Source organism: Macaca fascicularis, chromosome X, assembly GCF_037993035.2.
Source record: "Macaca fascicularis isolate 582-1 chromosome X, T2T-MFA8v1.1".
Taxonomy (NCBI): domain Eukaryota; kingdom Metazoa; phylum Chordata; class Mammalia; order Primates; family Cercopithecidae; genus Macaca; species Macaca fascicularis.
The window spans coordinates 44,367,812-44,391,449 of NC_088395.1; the positions used below are offsets into that span (position 1 = coordinate 44,367,812).

Consider the following 23,638-nt stretch of genomic DNA (forward strand, 5'->3'; position numbering starts at 1 on the left):
AAAAACTAGCCGGGCGAGGTGGCGGGCGCCTGTAGTCCCAGCTACTCGGGAGGCTGAGGCAGGAGAATGGCATGAACCCGGGAGGCGGAGCTTGCAGTGAGCTGAGATCCGGCCACTGCACTCCAGCCTGGGTGACAGAGCAAGACTCCGTCTCAAAAAAAAAAAAAAGATTGGATCAGTGTTACTGATTTTTCCTTTTGCCTCAGGCTCCAGTATAACTTCCATGGCACAGTAACTGATCTTGTCTTTAATTAAAATGTTGGCATTTTGTTCATCATGAATTTCTGGCATTAATTTGATTTTTTTAAACATTATGCTAGCTTAATAATAACTAGATAATAATAAAATATTACCTAGCTTAATTGCTGAGTGTGGGAGTACCCCTTAAATGTTGCACCGAAGGCAAGTGCCTCACTTGCCTTACCCTAGTTCGGCCCTGCTCCTGATCATTGTGACAACCCAAAACACCTCCACATATTTCCAAATACCTTGCTAGGTTGAGAATCTCTGAAATATGGCTTGATTTTTCTCATATAACTACAAGTCCGAAGAGAGGCAGCCTCTGCCTTAAACAGTGGCTCCATGATGCCAGCAAGGACCTAGGTTTCCTTTATCTCTGTCATGCTCACAAGATGGCTGCTGTGCCCTAGGAATTATGTCCTAGTGTAACCGCAACCAGACTAGTCTAGTTCAACTTTTATATAACAAAATCGTGAGTTGTTTTTCAGTTGCCGTGGACCCCAGGGTCGAAGGTCATACAACCCGAGCATGACCAGTTGAACCAAGTGTGCACAGGTGAAATCTAAGTGCTTGGACCAAGGAACAGGGACTGAATTAAGAAATGGACCCCATATGGCAGGATCCAGGAACCAAAGAGATCACGCTCTGGTGTCACCCCATAGCAGGATCCAGTTAGATTATGCCTCCCAGCATCACCTCATTGCAAGATGCAATCAGATCACACCTCGTTACACTATGCTTATAAAACCTGACCCAGCCCCCAGCTCCAGGAGACAGGTTTGAGCGTTTCCTCCTATCTCCTTGCCAATCAACTCAATAAACCTTTCTTGCTGAAAAAACCTTGTGTTTTGGCGTTCGGCTTTCCCTTGCATGCAGGTAAATGGACCCAGTTTGGTTCGGTAACACTAGTTCCAGACAGGAAAAACAAAAGGAGGGCAAAAGGCAAGGAAATCATACCCGCTGAGCCTGTTTTCATTAGAAAAATAGTAACTTTCCCAGGAGCCCCACCCAATAAACCTTAATGCATATATCATTGGCCAAAAGTGAGTCATGCGGCCAGCCCTAGCTGCAAGGAGCCTGGGGAGGTAACACGTTTAAGTGGGCACAATTCCAGCCTGTATAAAACTGTTCTGCCCATAAGAAGGAAGGGTAGAATGCACAAAGGATAAACAGCTAGAAGTGTCTGCCACAGGGGCCATGCGGGATAACAAATACTGGCTCCTTTTCGTGATTGCAAATGGCCTTTTCTCTGCTTGTAATGTGATAGTCTACTTGAGCAAGGCATTTTGGTCTTTGCTTTCAGAATTACGGATTAAAACCTGGAATGTTGTCTTAGGTTGGGTTCCATAGAGGAAGAGCTTGAAAACAGGGATTTTAGTGCATGTGATTTATTAAGGGCAGACTCTTGGGAGAAACCTGTAAGAGTGCGAGGGAAGCAGCAAAGGAAAGGGAAATGAGCCGTGCAAGCAAGGATGCATTCTCAGGTCAAGTGTAGCCTTGGCCTGATGCACGAGGGGCTATGGAGCCGGAATCATAGCAAAGAATTATCCCTCCTTCAGGCAAGGAAGCTGGTTTTTTTTTTTACCCTTGATAAATCAGTTATTAGCTGCCCCCTCTTGGTGGAAAGGGGCCAGTGTAACCTCCCAGGTGTCTCTGAGAGATGCAACGCCCATCAGCCAAGAGCAAGGCTCCAGCGAGGGTTACAGGTGTGAGCTGTTTGTCAAAGCATTTGTCACAGCTGGGGGTTGGGGAGCACCACCCCAGCATGGATCTGGCTGGGCACAAAGAGCATCTACTATAAATATTAATTTTAATACACTTTCCAAAGAACCGCCTTTATTTTTACTTTGTATTATTTGAGAGCGTAATGCTAGATATATTGCTAGGATTAAAAGCTACTGGAAAAACTGGCAACAAGTTGAAAATCTCTCTCTTTTTTTTTTTTTTTTTTTTTGGCCTTTCTTCATTTTAATGTTGTACAAATATAAGGACCATATAATCTAGATTAACTTTAGGTAACAATAACTTAAAAGATGGGAAAATGTATATTACAGAGATTTAAAAATTGACTATACCATAAATGATGAAGAAAACTTAACAATAGAACAGGACAATGTTCAAATAGTGAATACAATTAACAAATGGAGCCAAAAGATCAACATTTATCTCTCATCATCTTTCATGCAATGTCTCAGCTTTCTTCTCCCAAACATAAAGGCAGATTAATTCTAAGTAGCCCTATAAAGAATATTTGTTTATCATGCCTGTAATCCCAGCACTTTGGGAGGCCGAAGTGGGTGGATCACCTGAGGTCAGGAGTTCAAGACCAGCCTGACCAATATGGTGAAACTCCGTCTCTACTAAAAATACAAAAATTAACCGGGTGTGGTGGCACATACCTGCAGTCCCAGTTACTCGGGAGGCTGAGACAGGAGAATTGCTTGAACCCAGGAAGTGGAGGTTGCAGTGAGCCAAAATCGCGCCACTGCACTCCAGCCTGGGCGACAGAGCAAGACTCAGTCTTAAAAAAAAAAAAAAAATCTGTTTCCCTCTGAACTTATTATTTGAATGGAAACCATATTAATAACTCATGGTTTCCTACTGAAGTTTAAGATTCCCCTAGATAATACTCAGATTTAGACAATGCTAGAATAAGACACTGGGTGATTATTTTAAAGTATGAACTACAGGCAAAATCTAAAAGGACATACATAATAAAAAATTTCTGATTTAAAAGACATAGTAAATATAAATGAATTAACTCACACAACCTACTTACACACAAACAAAACCAGAATAAACAACAACTTGTAGGAACCACCTCTAGTTGATTTCACCACTTAACAGGAGCAAGATCTTAGGTGGGTCATTTTGTTTAAGGATGACTTGAAATTTGACAATACTGCCTTAGCTCCCACATATGAAAACTCTTCAAGATTTTTTTCTTATCAACTAGAAGTTGGGGAAAATACAGTAAGAAATAAAATGAAATGGCTTCTCACACATATGAAGGCCCGGATCATGCCTAAATTTCTAGTGATTTAACTTAAGAAGCTCCTTGCCCTGAGAGATTTCTTTATCCCACAACACTTTGCTCAGAGAAGAGAATCCCAGGACACTACCCAAGCCACAGGTTAAAAACACGACCTGTCTTCTATCTGGCACCAATAGACTAATATCTATCTATACACAGGACTGACTTTAAAGTTGGTTAACAAGTATTTTAATTCACTAAAATAAAACTTAGAAATTACATGCTTAGTCTACACAAGTTTAACTTACTTTAGTCACTTAGTGAATTGTGAATTGGCTCCCATTAGTGGTCAGGAGAATGCTTGGTATTTGGTGTTGAAACCAAATGAATCAAGCTATCATCGCCTTGTGAGTACAAACAATGTTTATTTGTTTGTAAAGTGCCAGTTTTATATTTAAGTAAACATTAAAATCTGTGTTGAAGCAGGGAGGCTGCATCTTTCAACTGCCTGTGCTGGTTAAATGATTGTTTAATCCTGCTGTGCCAAGCTCACTAGAGGGTCAGCCCTCACTTTAAAGCCAAGACTGCCATTGTCACTGCTATGGTAAGTCACAGCCAGCCAGGCCTGCTGGCAAAAGGTGATACTACCAGCATTATAAATAAACAGGACTGTTTGTGAGGTAGCTACACAGTTTTAAAGATGCTGTTAATGAACATGATGGACAATTCATGGTGTGGCTAGTTGATAACACTTCAGCTGATTTTTTTATGAGATGGGAAAAAAAAATCAGCAAAATAAGGGCACATCTTCAGTTCATTTAGAAGTCAGCATCCAAGGTAAAAGAATTCTCTGTTGGATTCGACACCACTCCCATCCTCTGATACTCCTTTACTCTCTTCTCAAAGAAGTTCGTCTTTCAGTGAAATATTCTCCATAAAGTCAAATGGGTTCTCTACTCTGAAAACCTTGCTAAAACCCAGTTCTGGCATGTCTGTCTGCCACAAACTCAATGTATTGCTTCATTAGAGTGCAATTCATCCCAATGAGCTTCACAGGCAAGGCCTCAGTGAGGAATTCCTGTTCTATCCGAACAGCATTGATAATTCTTTCTCTTATTCTCTCCTCCAATGGTTTGTGTACCAGGTGATTGAACATCAGGCAAGCAAAATCACAGTGTAAACCCTCATCTCCACTAATAAGTTCATTGGAAAAGGTGAGGCCAGGCATCAGTCCTCGTTTCTTGAGCCAGAATATCGATGCAAAATAACCAGAAAAGATGCCTTCCGCTGCAGCAAAGACTACAACACGTTCCCCATAGGTAGCTGCTTTGTCCCCAATCCAGTGCAAGGCCCAATCTGCCTTCTTCTTGACACAAGGCATCGTTTCAATGGCATTGAAGCGAAATTCCCTTTCTTTGGGATCTTTTATGTAAGTGTCAATAAGGAAACTATACATTCCAGAATGTATGTTTTCCATGGCAATTTGGAAGCCACAGAAACAGCGGGCTTCTGTCACCTGAACTTCTTGGCTACATCGCTCCACCAAGTTTGCATTTACTATGCCATCACTTGCGCAAAGAAAACCAGAACATGGGATATAAAATCTCTCTCCTCGGGCTTCAGGAATTCCCAGTGCCAAATGTCCTTGGACGGGTCCACCTCCTCGGCGGTCCAGAAGGAAGCTTCCGCCTTCTTATACATCTGCCAGATATCATGGTACTCGATGGGGAAGATGACAAAACGGCAGGGGTTTTCTCTCAGCAGCGGCTCATCCTCCACGCCGGGGGCGGCTGCTTTAGTTTTCCGCTCCGCGGGCTCCTGGAAGATCCTCCTCGCGGTCTTGCTGGCCAGGACGCGGGTCCCGCTCAGGGCCGGCGGCGTGTTCTCCTTGTAGCCCAGGCTGAGCCCCTTCAGCCGCGAGAGCTGCAGCTGCTGCGGGTCCGCGATGTGCGCGAGCGGGACGCGGACGGAGAGCCCGGTGGCGGTGCAGCGAAGGAGAGTGAGGGGCCTGGACCGGGCGGCTGGGACGGGGTGCACCGAAAATGTCTCATTTTTAAAAAAAATGATTAACAGGCGTTGACTTGTTTTTGTTGAACCGCTATTGTAGAAAGCGCTTTATAATTTGCTTGGGGTATTAACCAGGATCTAGTCTGTAGTTCACAGTCTCATCAGAGCACGTAAATATTTCAGTCTTAGTGTCTCATTTAAAGCTCAATGAATATTTAATAGAAGTTGACCAACAAAATAACTGAAAGAATTATGTTGCATTTAGTTAGACCTGAAATGAGCAAGCTCTTCATTTTCTCAAGTAGTCTGAAGCTAAAATTATTCCGGATTCACGAAATATTCTACATAACTTTATAAGTAATTAAAGGCCTGCAAAATAGGCTTGAAAGGCATATATTAAATATTGAGAAAAACATGAAATGACTTTTTGACTTGAAATGCAAGAGAATAGTTTAATATTAATACATTGTGGCCTATGTTACTTATTCAGTAGTGGATTAGTTTTAAAATATTGTCAATACCCTCTTTTTTACATGAGGTAAAAATAGAATCTTTTCTTTGGCCCATGCAAAGTAAACATCCTATAAGATTGAGAGTAACAGAAAACTATGCATAATCCACCCAAGTCAGTCAGTCCAGAATTATTTTTGGGCTCTGGGTCCAGCACTGAGCCAGGTACTGAAAATAATCCAAGAAAAGAAAAGAATATTGGCCCACGTTGAAAGGAGAGATGGTTTCCCAGGAAGGAAGCCTCCCTGTGGTCTGTTAGATCACTGTTGGCTTCAAAAAAAAAAAGTGCACTCTAATTGATCTACCCTATCACAGATGACATGGGGATGTGTCAATTCTACCAAATTTGAGGACATTTTAATTAGAATCAAAGTACTGCCAATCAATCCATGTTGAAAGCTGCTAAAAACCACCTGGCAAACTTAGCATGCTATGGTTTCAATTCTTTATCTAGTCCTGAACTATCTTGCACTTACAGGATCTAAAATAATCTAATAACTAGTTCTTTCTGGAGAACAGAACATCGGGCTGGGATACAGGGCTGTCTGATCAACACAGCATATCCATATAGCTGGTTGCCTTTTCTTTCCTTTGATCTTAGCCTTTTTAAAAAATATTCAAATACATTCCCTTTTCTAACTGCCAATATGTCCATATGTATGTGTGTGTGTGTATGTGTATAGACATATACATTAAAAAATTCCAGCTCTTGTCTAATAATGGCATCGCTTCCTTTCACTATTCTTCTTGCCATATCACATTTTAGCCCTTAGGGATGGAGAATCATTACTATGGTTTATTACTAGTTAGTATGGAGAAAAGAAGAGAAGGCATTTTTCTATTCCTATGTAAAGCCACGTTCAGACTCAAATACAATTATTTAGTCAATGGCAACTCAAAACCAAAAGTGACAATCTGACCAGACTCTGAACAGGACAGATTATCCTGTTCAGTGAAGATGAGAGAAAGGTTAATAAGCATTAGCCAAGAAAGATAAACATGTGGCATCCTGCAACCAATGTGCCTGACAAAAAAGAGCAGAGCAAGAATAATTTTTCTTTGTTTAGGATACTTTGAATTTATCTTTTCAGAAGAACTAACCTTAGTCAAAAGAAGCGAAATTTCACTTAGAAGGAATACGTTTAAGAGATCTATTGTATAACACAATGACTATAGTTAATAACAATGTATTGTACACTTGAAAATTGTAAGACAATAGATGGTGTTTTCATCACAAAGAGAAGCACATGAGGTAATGCATATGTTCATTAGCTCAATTTAGCCATTCCATAGTGTATACATATTTCAAAACATCATGTTGTACACCACAAATATAAACAACTATGTTTGTCCATTTAAATAAAGACAAGGGGAGAAACACTAAAAATAAAACACTAAAAATAAAGGCAATAATAAGTAGAAAAGGCAAAAAGAAAAAGAATTAGCCTTAACATTTACACTGAAGACTCCTACTTTCTCAAAGCTATTTAGCATCTGTAAAATTCTAAGATTGCATTCCTCCCAATGTCATGTGACTTACCTGTTTATCAAAGGCTACCCATGATGGTACATCGCTTCCATCTCCTTTAGGATATATGCTACATTTCGGCTTTATCTTTTGTCCCAGAAGTGGTTCTCCACCTATTCCAGGCTTTTCATCACTCACTAACATCATAACATTGTTGCAAAAGCCCCAATGTTGGGATTTGTGAAACTTCTCCTTTCCCACCTGTGAACATAAGAGACAACATAAAATAGCCAAAATTACTCTTTATGACTTTTCTAACCTGTTTGTAAAATGTCAACACATTTTCTTACCATGTATTTTTCCCTCACAAAATGCAAATAAAGTGGCAAATAATTATGATCAATCTTTATCCATAAAGTTGTGTCACACTCTTAATTCATTTTAACCAATTCAAAACATCGAAAGGCAGTAAACATAAACCTAATGCTCCATGCTACATAAAACATTAAAAAAATGACTATTACTGCAAGTAAATATTTAGAACATTAGCTTCCTAATTGGTCTTTCCTACTTGTTTGCCAAGAATGCGAACAGAAAAAAAAGAAAAGAAAAAACTGCTCTGCTTCAGAATAAAAAGTGTATGTAACTGTTTTCCACAGAGGTCTAAACATTATTTTCACCAAAACAGAGAACAAAATCTTTTCCTCATTAAAGTAAATGTAACAGGAAATTCTTCAGAGCTGACATTCTCCTTTAATTGCAAAACCTTATCTCCCACCTTTTCTGGTGATCTGGAGAGAAAGGAGAAATCACAGATACAACTACCAAGGGTTGGCAAGGACATAGCCAACATCAACATTTGTGCACTGCTGGTGGGAAGGTAAAGCAGGACAATCGCTCTGAGGAGCGATGTGGCAGTACGAACAAAGAGAGAGGCATATATGTCCTATGGCCTAGCCAGTCCACCCCCACACAAGTATCTTCTCTTAGGCACAAGGAAGTGCATACCAGACTATTTGTTATAGCACTGTTTGCAAAAGTGAAAAATAGGAAACCACTAAAATGTCTACCCATAGCAGAAAAGATACATATATCTCTTTATAAAATGGAATATTAATACAAAGTCTCATATTACATATATCAATATAGACAAATCTAGGCCGGACGCAGTGGCTCACGCCTGTAATCTCGGCTCTTTGGGAGGCTGAGGCAGGAGGATCATCTGAGGTCAGGGGTTCAAGACCAGCCTGGCCAACATGGTGAAACCCCGTCTCTACTAAAAATATAAAAAATTACCCGAGCATGGTGGTGGGCACCTATAATCCCAGCTACTTGGGAGACTGAGGCAGGAGAATCATTTGAACCTGGGAGGCAGAGGTTGCCGTGAGCCAAAATCATGCCATTGCACTCCAGCCTGGGCAACAAGATCAAAACTCTGTCTCAAAAAACAAACAAAAAAACAGACAAATCTCAAAAACTGTCAGGCAAAAAATACAGGTAGCTGAAGTACACATAAAATTTCACAACACATATATAAGGCTGGAAAATACCCTAAAAATATGGTAATATTTATGGATAATACATGCATAGAAATAAGCGGCACATTCAAGATCATATAATGTTCACGATAATAAATGAACACTCATATGCCCCACAGCCCTGCATAAAAAATAAACACCTCAGAGATAACTGAAGCTTTATCTCAGAGCTCATAGCCCTGCCTCCCTTCTCCAGAGGTAACCATTATCCTGAATTTGCTTCTTTAATATTAGCACATTGCCCAGGACTGTATATAGCCAGGGCAATAGCCTCTTGCAAAACATGATGCCTTGGCAGAGAAGTCTGATAGGGTCAAAAAGACCTCATTTCCTTTTGTGGAAAAAGGCAGCCTGGAAGAATGAGGAAGGCCTGAGCAGCCCTCCCCAGGGGAGTCAGGGCCATAACAGCTGCCCTGGGCAGATAACAGCCCCGCTCTAGGGCTGGGAGAGGAAAGCTAGATGCAGTGGTTAGGATGGTGAGCTATAGCTGGCTCTGCCCCTTAGGGAATCAATTGTCACTACCTCCACCATTCCCTCCACTCTGTCTCTCTGTCTCTGTCTCTCTCTCTCACACATACACACACACACACACACACTTGCTCACACACACAATCAGATTACCACAAGGCAGTCCCAGATCCCCATAAAACAAAGCAAAAGTTGCCTTTCAGAAAATGAATAGTGGAATAATATAGAATTTAATAATGATATACTGTCTCCTAAAGCAAGTAACTCCGAGTAATCATAAAGTCACCTCAAACCAACAAATGTTTCTTAAGTACTTACTATAGTCCTAGCTTTGTGCCAAATATACGAGTTAAAATAAGCATAAGACTCAGCCCCTGCCCCGAAGAAAAAAACCCACAATCTTGTGGAGGAAGCAAGATTTAGATATATAAAATGATAGTTTGGATGCTTGTCCTCTCCAAATCTCATGTTGAAATGTGATTCTCAGTGTTGGAGGTGGGGCCGGATGGGAGGTAATTGGATCGTGGGGGCAGATCTCTCATGAATGGTTTCACACCGTCCCCTTAGTGATAAATGAGTTGTCGCTCAGTTAGTTCACATGAGATCTGGTTGTTTAAAAGAGTCTGGGACCTCCCCCTTCTCTCTCTTACTCCCACTCTCACCATGTGATATACTGGCTCTCCCTTTGCCCTCCACCTGATTGGAAGCTTTCTGAGGCCCTCATCAGAAGCAGATGCCAACACCACACTTGGTGTACAGCCTGCAGAACCATGAGCCAATTAAGCCTTTTTTTTAAAAAAATAAATTACCCAGCCTCACGTATTTCTTTGTAGCAACACGAGAACAGCCAAATACAGAAAACAACTAGAAAACAGTACAGCTACCATTTTTGACCACTTACTATGAGCTGGATGCTTTACTAAGGGTTTTATATCTCATTTATGATCTCAGTTCACTGTCACAAAACTATTTTATCAGTGTTATTACTGCCATTTTTCCAATGAGGAAACCAAGGCAGAGAGAGGGAGACTGGCCCACCCAAAGTTACACAGTAACTACTGGAGCCTGAGATCTGAACCTAAGATCATGTGACCCTAAGCTCTGGTAAGTGTATGGCTAAGTGTATGGCTGATCAGAGCCACACACTGATGTGCTGGAGTAGTAGTGTTGAGGTTCTGTGGATAACTGGATACTGTCTTGGGCCTGGAGGAATGAGATGAATTAGATAGGAGAGGAGAGGCAAGGATGTTCCAAGCAGGGTTATGAGGGATGTACTGCAGCTGAGCTGACAGCACCCAGGGAGAGGGGCAAATCTAGTAAAAAAGAAAGTCAAGGTCAAGTTTGGAAGGAGGGTGAGCTAGAGTAGAATATATAAGGAGGACTATATCATGAAAAGCCTCTCATGTAAATATCTTAAAAGTCTCCTTCATCAGGCCACTGGAATATTTACTAAGGCCTAATACTGGCCAGGCCCTATTCTAGAGAGTATGGTATAAAGATGAAGTCACAGCCAGCCTTCCTCCCCCGAGGAACTTTCTCCACTACTCACAAGTTTCCTCCATGGATCTAGGTTTCCATAATCACATGGAAGAAGCCCTTGCCACCGCTGAAGTCCTCACTCAGCTACCTATCCCCCAGAATTCCACAATTTGTTCATGTGTACCCCCTCTTCGGTCAGACCACATCTTACAGCTTACAAGGTACCTTAACGTCCATTCAAAGTCATGTCCCTGGTCAGGCTATACCTCTACACAAACCCCTCTCCCCACCAAGGGCCAGCTGACATCCCACTACATAGTCATCCCTTCTACAAACATCTGGTGAGCATCCATTGGGTGCTAAGTTGTGAGAGACTTTGGGGACATGGCCTTGGGCAAGCCATAGCTCCCAACCCTAGTAAAGAAGCCAGTCACTATGGCTCTGGATTTGGCAATGGGTTTCATACATGTGGCACCAAAAGCACAAGCAACAAAAGGAAAAATAAATTGGACTTCACCAAAATTAAAACTGTGTGTCAAAGGATACTATCAAGAGAGTGAAAAAACCCATAGAATGAAGTTTGGATGAGGTGGCTCAAGCCTGTATCCCAGCAACACTTTCAGAGGCTAAGCTGGGAGAATCACTGGAGCCCAGGAGTTCAAGACCACCCCGGGCAATAGAGTGAGATGTCATTTCTAAAAAACAGAGAAACCCAGAGAATGACAGAAAATATTTGGAAATCATATAAGGGTCTATTATATAGAATATATAAAAATTCTTACAACTCAGCAGAAACACAAACAATTCAATTTAAAAATGGGCAAAGGATGTGGTAGACTGCCATGGTTACTACTTGAGACCATCACCATGACAGTTATTACTGTTACTACTTAAGACCATCATTACGACAGTTACTACTGTTAGTACTTGAGACCGTCATTACAAGACTGAATGAACGGGAACAAACATAGAAATGAAAACTTAGGACAAAAGAAACTGTTTTAAAGGAAGAGTCCAGGGAAGAAGAGAGCTCTCTGCTTCTAGTGAGCAAAGGCAGCCCCCCCCACCCCCGCCGCTCCCCCATTGAGCTTCCACAGCCCTTTGTATTTATTGGGTAGAATGAGCAGGGAGGAGGTAATGATTGGTCAGCTCCTTAATTGATCACAGGTTCATATTATTACTAACAGGCTTCAGATGTACCTAATCACAAGAAACACTGCGCTTGGGGCATGACTGCCCTCAGCATTCCTTCTGGGTGGCAGACACAGTTTGTCAGTTTGCCAACATTCTGCATTTATGAGAAACAGTTTGCTGTTTACTCATATAGCCTCCAGTGGTATACTGAGTTGACCATGACCCTCATTCTTTTGGCGTGTAACAAAAGGACTTGAATACACATTTCTCCAAAGAAGATATACAAATGGCCAACAAGCACATGAAAATATGTCCAATGCCATTAGTCACTAGGGAAATGTAAAACAAAAGTACAATGAAGCCAGGCACACTGGCTCATACCTTTAATCTCAATACTTTGGGAGGCTTAGGCAGGCAGATCACTTGAGTCCAGGAGTTTGAGACCAGCCTGAGCAACATGGTGAGACCTTGTCTCTACATAAAATACAAAAATTAGCCAGGCATGGCGGTGCATGCCTATAGTCCCAGCTACTCGGGAGGCTGAGGTGAAAGGATTGCTTGCGCTCATGAGGCTGAGGCTGTAGTGAGGTATGAAGCTATGATCGCACCACTGCACTCCAGCCTAAGCGACAGAGACCCTGTCTCAAAAATACATACATACATAGATATATACATACATACAATGGGATAATGCTTCACATTCACTAGGGTGGCTATAATTTTTTAAAAATGGAAAATAAATGTTGGTGAGGATGTGGAGACACTGGAACTGTCACACCTTGCTGGTGGGGGATGTACACTAGTATGGCTGCTGTGGAAAAGTTTGGCAGTTCCTCATTAAGCTAAACATAGAATCATCATATGATCCAGCAGTTGCATTCCTTGGTATATTCTCAGGAGAACTGAAAACATACATCCACAGAAAGAAACTTACACATAAATGTTCATAGCAGCATTATTTACCATAGCCAAAAGGTGGAAACAACCCAAATGTCTATCAGCTGATGAATGGTTAAACAAACGTGGTATATCCATACAATGGAATATTATTCTGCCTTCAAAGGGAACAAAGCACCGATACGTGCTACCACATGGATGAACCTTGAAAACATTATGCTAAGAGAAAAAAGCCAGATACAAAGGGCCACGTATTATGATTCCATTTATATGAAATATACAAAATAGGCAAATTCACAGAGACAGAAGGCAGATTAGTGGTTGCCAGGGACTGGGAGGAAGAAAGAATGGGGAGTGACTGCTTACTGGGCACAGGTTTCCTTTGAAGTGATGAAAATTTTCTTGAAATAGTGGGGACAGCTGCACAGCATTGTGAATGTACTAAATGCCACTGAATTGTATAATTTAAATGGTTAAAATGGTAACTTTTATACTTTGTGTATTTTACCACAATAAAAAAGAAAACCCCAGCCAGCATGAGATTCACACACCACAAATGAGCTATATGATGACCAAGCCCAGGGATGGGCAGATTCATGACCTTCCCTGACCACCAGCCCTTCGTCATGTACATGCACCATAATATGTGCACATACTCATGTCTGATTTGTCTCCTCAACCAGATGACACATTTTTTAAACTCTAGGACCATGGTGTGTATTTCTTCCTTTTTCTATGTCCCCTCACCATCTAACATATTGCTGCAGATATAGGAAGCCCGTAAAACTTGAGTGGTAGATTCACTGGTTGCCAAATTGAACCTTGTGTCTGGATCAAATAGGCAACAAGGAGCCATTAAAGTTTCCCGAGGGACACAGGGACAATATGAGGCAGCAAATCTGAAGGCAGATCCACTAAGAGTGGGCAGGGTGGGTTGGAAGGGGAAAGGTCTGAAGGCAAAAGACTCTTTTTTTTGAGACGGAGTCTCACTCTTGTCACCCAGGCTGGAGTGCAGTGGCGCGATCTCAGCTCACTGCAACTTCCGCCTCCCAGGTTCAAGCGATCCTCCTGCCTCAGCCTCCCAAGTAGCTGGGATTACAAGTGCCCACCACCACGCCTGGCTCTTTTTGTATTTTCAGTAGAGACAGGGTTTCACCATGTTGGCCAGGCTGGTCTCGAACTGCCAGGCTCAAGTAATCCGCCTGCCTCAGCCTCCCAAAGTGTTGGGATTACAGGCGTAAGCCACCGCGACAGGCACAAAAGACTTTTAAAGAGGCCACTGCTATATCTTAACATGAAGATCTTCAACCAATCTTAAACTGAAACTGATTAAGCAAGCCACAGCATGCCAACACTTGAGCTAACTGTGCACACAAACACTTTGTGCACACAACCACCCGGGCCTCACTCTTTCCAGGGATGCCACCCTAGTTGGTAATGGAGACTATTTCAGCGGGTATGCAAGAATGTTCACCTTGCTCTATCCTCTTCCTTTTGATTAAGGCAAGGGTAAGTCTTAATTTGGTAGTACTGACTATACTCCCAAATACTTGCCTATAAAAAGAAAGCAGGCCTCAGGCTCATAACATTTTACAGGCATCAAATCTAAAAACACTGTTTTGTTTTCTTTTTTTCTTACCATGACCTTCCACTTAGATCAAATGGTGTGGTTTTCATTTATGGTAAGGATATAAAGTTTCCCTTTTAAATAGGTTTTAGTTTTCCAAAAGTGATTCATTTCACAGAGAGATATTAAGTAAATAATGGATCGGTTGGCATGGATCCATGGCAATGGATCGAATACATTTTTTAAATTCCAAAGGTAGCATGTATGCTTCTAAAGTTTCATAGCCTCTGACCCTATCAAACAAATGTCACAGGAGTAGATAAGTTTTTTTTTTTACTATTTATTTATTTATTTAATTTATTTATTTATGTATTTTTATGAGACGGAGTCTCACTCTGTTGCCCAGGCTGGAGTGCAGTGGTGCAATCTCGGCTCACTGCAACCTCTGCCTCCTGGGTTCAAGCGATTCTCCTGCCTCAGCCTCCCAAGTAGCTGGGATTACAGGTGCATACCACCACAACTGGCTAATTTTTGTGTATTTTTAGTAGAGACGGGGTTTCACCATGTTGGCCAGGCTGGTCTCGAACTCCCAGCCTCAGTTGATCCACCCACCTTGGCCTCCCAATGTGCTGGGATTACAGGCATGAGCCACCGCACCTGGCCTAGAGTAGATAAGTTTAAAGCACCTGGGAAGAGGGCAGGAATTAGGAGACAGAGAAGAATAGTGATCCAGGAAGCAATGTGACCCTCAGGAGCTGTGTCACATCCACAGTGTTCAGGAGCCTGGAGCAGAACAAGGGAGAAGGTGCTGGGATTGACTGGCAGGCATAATAGAAGGGCTGGGAGGGGTTAGACTGAAGATACTTAGAAGGCTCTGGTCAGAAGACAGAGTGAAGTGGTGGGATAAAGCCACGCACCTAAGCAAACAAAAGTGACTGCAGTCAATTTTTATCTCCATATTCACATGGGCTCTAACTGTCTCTCCTTCCAGTACTGGCTTGCTTGTGTCCCTGGTAAGTCAGTGATCAACAGCATTAGCCTCTCCCTTCCATGACCTCCTTTCAATGGACTCATAAAGACAAGTCTTTCACCTCTTAGAGGAAGAAAAGCCTCCTTCAGCCCTTAGTCTTGCTTTCATTACTGTCTTCACTCCCTCCCATCCTCTATCTTCATGTTTCACGAAACAGTAGTCTGCAGTCACCGAGAGTCCCTTCTCCCCTCCATTCACTCCTGCACTCTGGATTGTCATACAACCTCCCCTGTTAGGCTTTACCTTGTAGCACACCACATTATTCTAATGTTTGAAAGGTCTAGAGTCCTCTAACTTGAGACATGAGATTAAGAGTATAAACAGGGGCCAGTGCCTTAGGGGTTTAAAGAACACTGGATTTTGTTTTGAGCAGGGCATAGAAAGGATCGCTCTGGTCACAATACAAAAAACTGGGAATATTGCAATAGTCCAGGCAAGAAATGATAGTGGCCTAGACCAGGGTAATAGAAGTAGAGACAGTGGAAGTGATCAAGTTCTGTGTGTATCTTGAAGGTAGAACAAAAAGGATTTACCAATAGATTAGATGTAGGGTGTGGAAAAAGGGATGAGTTGTTAACAACCCCAAGTATTTTGGTCTGAACAACGAGAAGAATGGAGTTTTAGGTGCTGGGATGCAGAATGGTGGGAGAGAACTTAAATGAGAATTCTGGAGGTAGGAGGCAGGCACAGGAGTCCAGAATTCTATTTTGGACACGTTACATTCAAGATACCACTCAGACAAGCAAGTAGAAATGTGAACTAGCAGGTAGATATGGGAGTCTGAAGTTCAAGCAAAAAGTCAAGGCTGGATATAAAAATTTGATATACATCAGTTGATGGATGGTATTTAAGGCTACAGTGCTAGAATGAATGATGACAGTGCAGAAAAGAAGTCCAAGACTGAGCTTTAAAATATCCCAATGTTACGTGATCAGGGAGATGGGGTAGAATTAGCAAACAAGACTAAAAAGGGGCAGCTGGTAAGATGGGAAGAACACCAGGAGAGTTCAGTATCATGGAAACTACATAAAGAAGCATTTGAAGGAACACATGACTAACTGTGTTAAAGGCTACTAATAAGTCAAATGAAGACGAGGCTTGAGACTTGACCCCCTGATTTGGCAACATGGAGGTGGCTGGTGACCTTGACGAGAATGGTTGCAGCGGAATCATGGGAACAGAAATAGCTTGTGAACCATATGGCTCTTTGAACAGCTCTAGGTAAGGTATTGCAAATCAAAACTCTTGAGTTTCTAGTATTTATAATTTCCTTAAAATAGCCCAAGCTCAGAAAAATGCAAGAAATAAATAAAAGATCATCTAAATGTCATCTCTTAAAGTCTTCTCTGACTGCCAGAGACAGAACATTCTGTTCCTGCAGAGATCTTCTATTAAAGTCTGGAAGGTTACCCTGTCTTTAACTATTTAGGAACTTACCCTTTCCCCTCCCCCACCCCCAGCTGTATCACCAGGGCCAGGCGAAGTGCCTAGAACAGAGAATAAAATGTTTTTTAAAAAATAATACATGTGCTCCTTGAAAGGGCAGCAGTGGTACAGAGAGAAACAAACAATCTCACAAGATTTATTCTTGATTCATTCATTCTATACCCATAATTCCTGTATAGCCATCACTGTAATCAGCATATTATACTATAGTTTCCTGTTTATATACTTGCATTTTATACCAGACTTTGTACTTTCTGACAGTAAGGACTATAGGGCCTGGCACATAGTAGGTGTTCAATGAGCATCTATTGAATGAATAGAACATAAGCTGTGGATTATTTTCAAAAAATCAGATACTGTCAGCTGATCTTTCCCTGTTCATGTTACCTGGCTTAGATACCCTTAAATCTAATAATCAAACATTTGGAATGGAGAGCAGAACCAGGGAGTAATAGGGTCATAAAGGATAGGACAGGAGTTCTGGCATCAGAAGCCTGGCATTCACCTTCCAGCTTTGCCTCTATGGGCCATGTGATGTTGGAGCAGTCACTTTACTTCTCCAGAGGCCTCTGGCTTGCCATGTCTGAAGTGAGAATAATAATACCTGCTTTACAAGACAGTGGTTAGGACTAAGTGAGAGAATATCTGCGACTGTGCTTGCCTGTTAGCATTTATTATTTTGTTTTCTCAAGAATAAGGACTTGGTATTAGCTTTTAGAGAGAACTGAGTCAGAGCTCCAATAAAAAGGGACCAAGTACAGGAGATCGAGCCCAGCCTGGCCAACATGGTGAAACCCTGTCTCTGCCAAAAATATAAAAATTAGACAGGTGTGGTGGCATGCACCTGTAGTCCCAGCTACTCAGGAGGCTGAGGCAGGAGGATCACTTGAACTTGGGAGGTGGAGGTTGCAGTAAGCCGAAATCGCGCCACTGCACTCCAGCCTGGGTGACAGAGTAAGACTCCATCCAAAAAAAAAAGGGACCAAGTATGACTCCCTTACTAACCAACCTAAGAGCTTATATAATTTTTTCCACAAGTAGATTTACAGATTTATCTCCATTTTTATGACATTATTGGCCATAATATTTGCTCCATGAACATTAATTATCTGATCTTCATTCCTGGGTCAAATGTCACTTTTAACACTGTTTTTCTTAGTTCCATGGAAGCAGGGCCACATGTTAAATGTTGAATAAGAAATATTCAACATTTAACACAGGGTCTGATAGTCAATAGTTCTTCAACTTAAACATACCATCTGTTTTTAAGATTTATTTTTTGGGCAACCCACTGTAGCAAACAGCCAACCCTATGTATACAGATTAGGGCTATAGGAATTCAAAGAAGTATACTATGGACTGGTCGATGCCAGAGAAAACTTCATGTGGAATTTGAGTCTTAAAGTGAACCTTGAACCATGCACTGAATTTGGGCAGAGTAAGAGAAAAGATGCTGAAGCATGTTGAAGGACCAGGACTAGACCCAGCTAGATACAGGGGCATTTCCTACAGTAGTGGGACATGAACTTGGAACAGTTAATGTGGAAATCAATCCATAGAGAGCCTTAAATAGCAAAGTCAGACACTTAAACAACATCTTATGGGGTATAAGGCTCATTTCTGCTAGTATTTCTAAAGGAGGCTGAAGAGGTGGATTGAAATTCAAGAGCCCTCCACAAGGCTAACCTTCCTTTCCTGGTCACCACCACTGCAAGAGAAAGAGAAGGGGCTGGAAAAAACAAGGGCAAAAGAGGTATGCCTGAAACTGCCTTTGCAAAAATTATGACAGTAAAAGAAACGTGACCTAACTGACTCCATCCTGCTTCTACCCTCCCAGCTGCTCTTGTTCACTCCTGGACATAGGCCGAACTAACTTTGGGAGGAGTTTATAGTTTAAATTTGAAACAAAGATGATAACAGCGCCTCCCCGAAACAAACCCCTGCTCCTTGCTTGAGGACCAGATCACCTTTGTAAAACTAATAAATTAGCCACAAGATTGGAAATTATGGCTTAGGAATCACGCAGCCTGAGACCACAAGATTTCTAACCTCCCCAATTGCTCCCATAGATAACATTACTATTATAAAACCTAAGACTGGTGTTCAAGATAATTTCCAGACCCTGCATTCTGATGGATCAGTTGGCACCACCCAGACAGGTAAAATGGCTCATCTGGTCTGTGGCACCCATCCAGGAATTGACTCAGTGCAAGACGGCAGCTTCAATTCCCTATGATTTCATCCCTGAACCAGCAATCAGCATTCCCCATTCCTTAGGCCCCTGCCTGCCAAACTGTCTTTTAAAAACCTCAGTCTCAAAATTTTCAGGGAGAATGATTTGAGAGTGATAAAACTCTGGTCTCCCATTTAGCTGGCTCTGATTATATGAAACTTTATTGCAATCCCTCTGTCTTGATAAATCGGTTCTATCTGGGCAGCAGGTGAGAAGAACCCATTGGGTAGCTACATGCTTGCTTCTTTGAGGGGCAGTAACCACTGCACACCCGCCCCCCCCACCGCCCACATACACACACACACACAATTGCTACAAACTTACCAGCATATCTTTGTCCAGCTATAATAGTAACAATAACTAAGAATATCATATGACAGGGCCTTTTAATTTTAAACATTAAACTCCAACAAGGCCAACAGAGTTGTATGGAAGCATGTGGGGCCCATAAAATCCAACAATGCTATAAAAATTGAGGAGAAACCAAAATATATCAAAGTCAGAATGCAGTTCATTCAACCAAGTTGCTGCTAAATTTATGAGCAAATTCTCCACCCAAAGAGTATTATCCAGATACTTGTTAAATATTTCCAATTCTCGTGCTAAATAAAATAAAATCAGCCACACCTAATTATTTAAAACAATGTTTTTAGCATGAAAGGAACTATTGCTAAAACCTCTCCAAAACTCTTGGCTTGTGAGTTGTGAATTCACACAAACTCAAAACAACAAAACACACACACACTTTTTTTAAGTTCAGTGACGCCAATTGCTATTGTTATTCTAATTGACATAGCATGCAAAACTCCATTTTTGCACTATTAGAGTATTAGCTTGAGATTTCAATTCAGAATTCTATACCTTAGAAACTAACATGTTGAGAATTTGTTTGATATGATGTAACAGTCCATGGGGCACTTGTTTAAAATGTTTGCCCCACAGCCCTACACCCCCACACACATACACAAGCTTGAGATTTGCCATTATAGCCTCTTAAGATGGCATGGCAACCTAACCTTTGCCATAGTGACTGTGAATTGGTACTCAGTCTCAATTCAAGGAAATTAGCAAATGTCTTAGCAAATGATAAAGTTAGGAACATAACTATTCCTAGATCCTAGATCAGTGCTCCTTGGCATCTCAACTCCCTGATTCCCATTCTACCACTGTTGGAAAGGTGGCAGCCAAATCCAGACTCTGCTTCATATCAAATTAAAAGCTAATATCAGCACCCCTTCCTCGCTGCTAAAAATTGGAAGGGCAATTTTATTACATGCATAAGTTGATTAATCAGTTAGTTATCAAGGCCGCTACAGAAACCGTAAAGTTAATCCAAACTGAGAAGCTGGCTATAGTCATCTACATTAGGAGCTCTTGATCTGTTTGCAACCTCGGTTTTAGAACCCCAGCACAGCAGTCTCTTGTTTCTTTCTAGGCTACACTCAAAAGCCCAGATGCTTGACAACCACAGGACAAAGGCAGGTAGAGTGAGGTGCTTGGTAAGAATGGGACAGCTTACTAGGACCACCATGGGCTAGATAAGCAAATATAAATGTCATTTCTGTTGCCATAATAGCTAACAATTGTAGCACTGCTCTAAGCACTTTAGAAGCATTAATTTTTATTTATTTATTTTTTTTGAGACAGGGTCTTGCTCTGTCACCCAGGCTGGAGTGCGGTGGCGTGATCACAGCTCACTGCGGCCTTGACTTCCTGGGCTCAAGCTATCCTCCCACCTCAGCCTCTTGAGTAGCTTGGGACTACAGGTGCACACAACCACACCCTGCTAATTTCTGTAATTTTTGTAGAGACGAGATTTCACCATGTTGCCCAGACTGGTCTTGAACTCCTGGGCTCAAGTGATCTGCTCACCTCGGCCTCCCAAGGTGCTAGGATTACAGGAGTGAGCCACCATGTCCAGCCACATTAAATTTTCTTAATCATTGGGAGTATTAAAGGCTGGAAAGGGGAAGAAGAGGAGGTGGGGAGAGGTTGGTTAACAGATAAATTACAGTAGATAGATGAAATGAGTTCTAGTGTTCTGTAGCACTGTAGGGTGAATATATTTAATTATAATTTATTATATATTTTCAAAAAGCTAGAAGAGAGGATTTTGAGTGTTCTCAACACAAAGAAATGATAAATATTTGAGGTGATAAATATGCCTGATTTGCTCATTACACATTGTATACACATATGGAAATACCACTCTTTATCTCACATATATGTACACTAAAAAAGGGAAAACCCAACAGAAAAATGAGCAATGGATTTCAAAAGGCACTTCACAAAAAAAGGAAATGGAAATAGCCAATAAACATACTAAAATATAGTTAACCTCATTAATAAATGAGATATGCAAATTTTTAAAAATGCTCTTAATCCTCAGAGAGAAAATCTATGAGTATATTCTATTGTCATCCCCATTTTATACATGAGGAGTCTGACTTTTTCTTTTCGAGACAGGGTCTCACTCTGTAGCCCAGGCTGGAGTGCAGTGGCACAATCGTGGCTCACTGCAATCTCAACCTCCTGGGCTCAAGCAATCCTCCCACCTCAGCCTCCTGAGTAGCTGGGACTACAGATGCATGCCATTACGCCTGGCTAATTTTTGTATTTTCTGTAGAGACGGGGTTTCACCATGTTGACCAGGCTGGTCTCAAACTCCTGGGCTCAAGCAATCTGCCCACCTCGGCCTCCCAAAGTGCTAGGATTACAGGTGTGAGCCACTGTGCCCAGCCTAGATGGGGATTCTGAGAGACAGAGTTTTAGTAATTTGCCCAAGGTCACTCAACTAGTATTAAGTGGTGAATCCAGGAATGCAAATCCAACACCTGAGCCCTTAAGCATTAGGCCTCATATTCTTTGTACTTTTTTGAGAAAAGTAATAGATGTCTCCTTGCTTAAGTCATCAGGGTTGAACTGTTACTTTTGCTTTTGGCAAATATAACAGCCAAAACATCCACCATGACCCAGAAGGGAGGAAATAGACCAAATAATTGGATCTAGACTCAATCTCTTAAAAGCTGGGGAAGTATTAAAAGAGAGTTCTGTAGAAATTCCTCTATAGTCACCAGCAGTTACTGGAAATTTGGGAACTGAAGAGAGACAGTTAATATTTAATATTGCAATAAACATTAACAAAACTTATTTTTCTTTTTTTAGGTTAATAGAAAATTTGATACAGAATTATCTAAAACTATCATTCTTAGATATTTCTGTCTGATCAGGTTCTGGACTAATTTGCTCCTATTCTGTGAATAGTGTGGGGTTTTTTCCTCCTTCATCTAATATTTATTTTAAAAGTTCATTTTCTCTTTTCTTTTTTTCTTTACTTTTATGGAGAAGAAAAAGTCATTCAGCAGATACTGCGAACCTCCCAGAGAAAATAACAAAATCGCCTCAGGTATAGTGGGATCTGACAGTGTAAGACTATAAGAGCGTGAAAGCCATCATTACTTATTAATTAAGCTAAATCACTCAAAAACTAACCCTAAATGTGCAAATTAAAAAGGCACACCAAAGAAAACCTCAAACATTTTTTAAGCTAATTTCCTCTCTTTCTAAAACTAACTTGAAAAAGTGTTGTGCTCATGATTCTTAGCCATCAACTCAAAATAACAATAAGATTGATTTTATATATTTAATAACATTTAAATCAGTAGAGTGAAAAACAAAATTTAAATCAATAAGATCTGGAGATCTGCAGAATCTTTCTCACAAGGCTCTGATATTTTTTCTCTAAATAACTGAACTTAAGGCACCAGTCAATAAAGAGAATTCTAAAGATTTCCCCCAAAGTAAGTTGAAACCACTGGCTCATTGTAGCTGATTCGTGCAGCCATTCCCAAATTCCTTCTCCCTTGCAAGTCTCCATTTAAAAACTCCAGAAAAAGCTAAACACTGCACTTGTTTCCTCAGCCTCTTTTTAGGAATCTGTTTTGGAATCTCTGAAGGATTTTTGCTCCCTTGAGCCAAGGGACAGATGCAGGTCACGTTCCCCTCATTCACCTCTTCTTGCCTTGAAATGTATACATGATCCCTGGAGCTGCAGCAGCCATCTTGGGATCATGGGCAAGATTGCAGAAATGCTGGCTGAGACAAAATTGAGCCTCTAAACATGTGCCAGCAGCCACCTACCTCTGAGGCAAGAGAATAGGGTCTGGAGGCAGGGAACCTAAGGCTAATTCACGCTGACTTCTTAGAACTAAATCAAAAGGAAAGCCACAACTTTCCACACCTAAGTAACAAAAGGACCCAAGGGAGGCTACTCCCTTTGCAATCCCCCTGCGACCCCCACCTTTTTCTGCATGGCAGATGGAAAACTGAAAGTATCTGATTGGCTGCAGAAAGCAAAAAGTATCTCTGATTGATTGCAGAAAGTCTGCATAGGAGTGTAACTATGTAACTTCACTTTAGACTCTGATTGGTTGCTTTCCACAACCAATCAGATGCTTGCATAGGGTGTAACCTTTGTAACTTCACTTCAGTCTCTGATTGGTTGCTTCTCCCAACCAGTCAAACTGATTGCTGGGCCACTACTTCATTTATATAGGGTCTACGTCAAGTAACCAACAGGAAGCCTCTAGAGGGTATTTAAACCCCAGAAAATTCTGTAAAGGGGGTCTTGATCCCCTATGCTCCCCC

The 23,638-nt window shown here is 41.4% G+C and overlaps 1 protein-coding gene and 1 pseudogene across 1 annotated transcript in view; both read right to left on the reverse strand.

Moving 5' to 3' along the window:
- Positions 1-23,638, reverse strand: part of EFHC2 (EF-hand domain containing 2) — a 195,737-nt gene that overhangs the window by 157,994 nt on the left and 14,105 nt on the right. Inside the window, exon 2 of the mRNA XM_045383159.3 lies at positions 7,272-7,460. Coding sequence (XP_045239094.1) covers positions 7,272-7,460 — 189 coding nt within the window. The remainder of the gene's footprint in view (positions 1-7,271; positions 7,461-23,638) is intronic.
- On the reverse strand, positions 3,884-5,158 carry LOC102127502 (ribonucleoside-diphosphate reductase subunit M2 pseudogene; annotated as a pseudogene).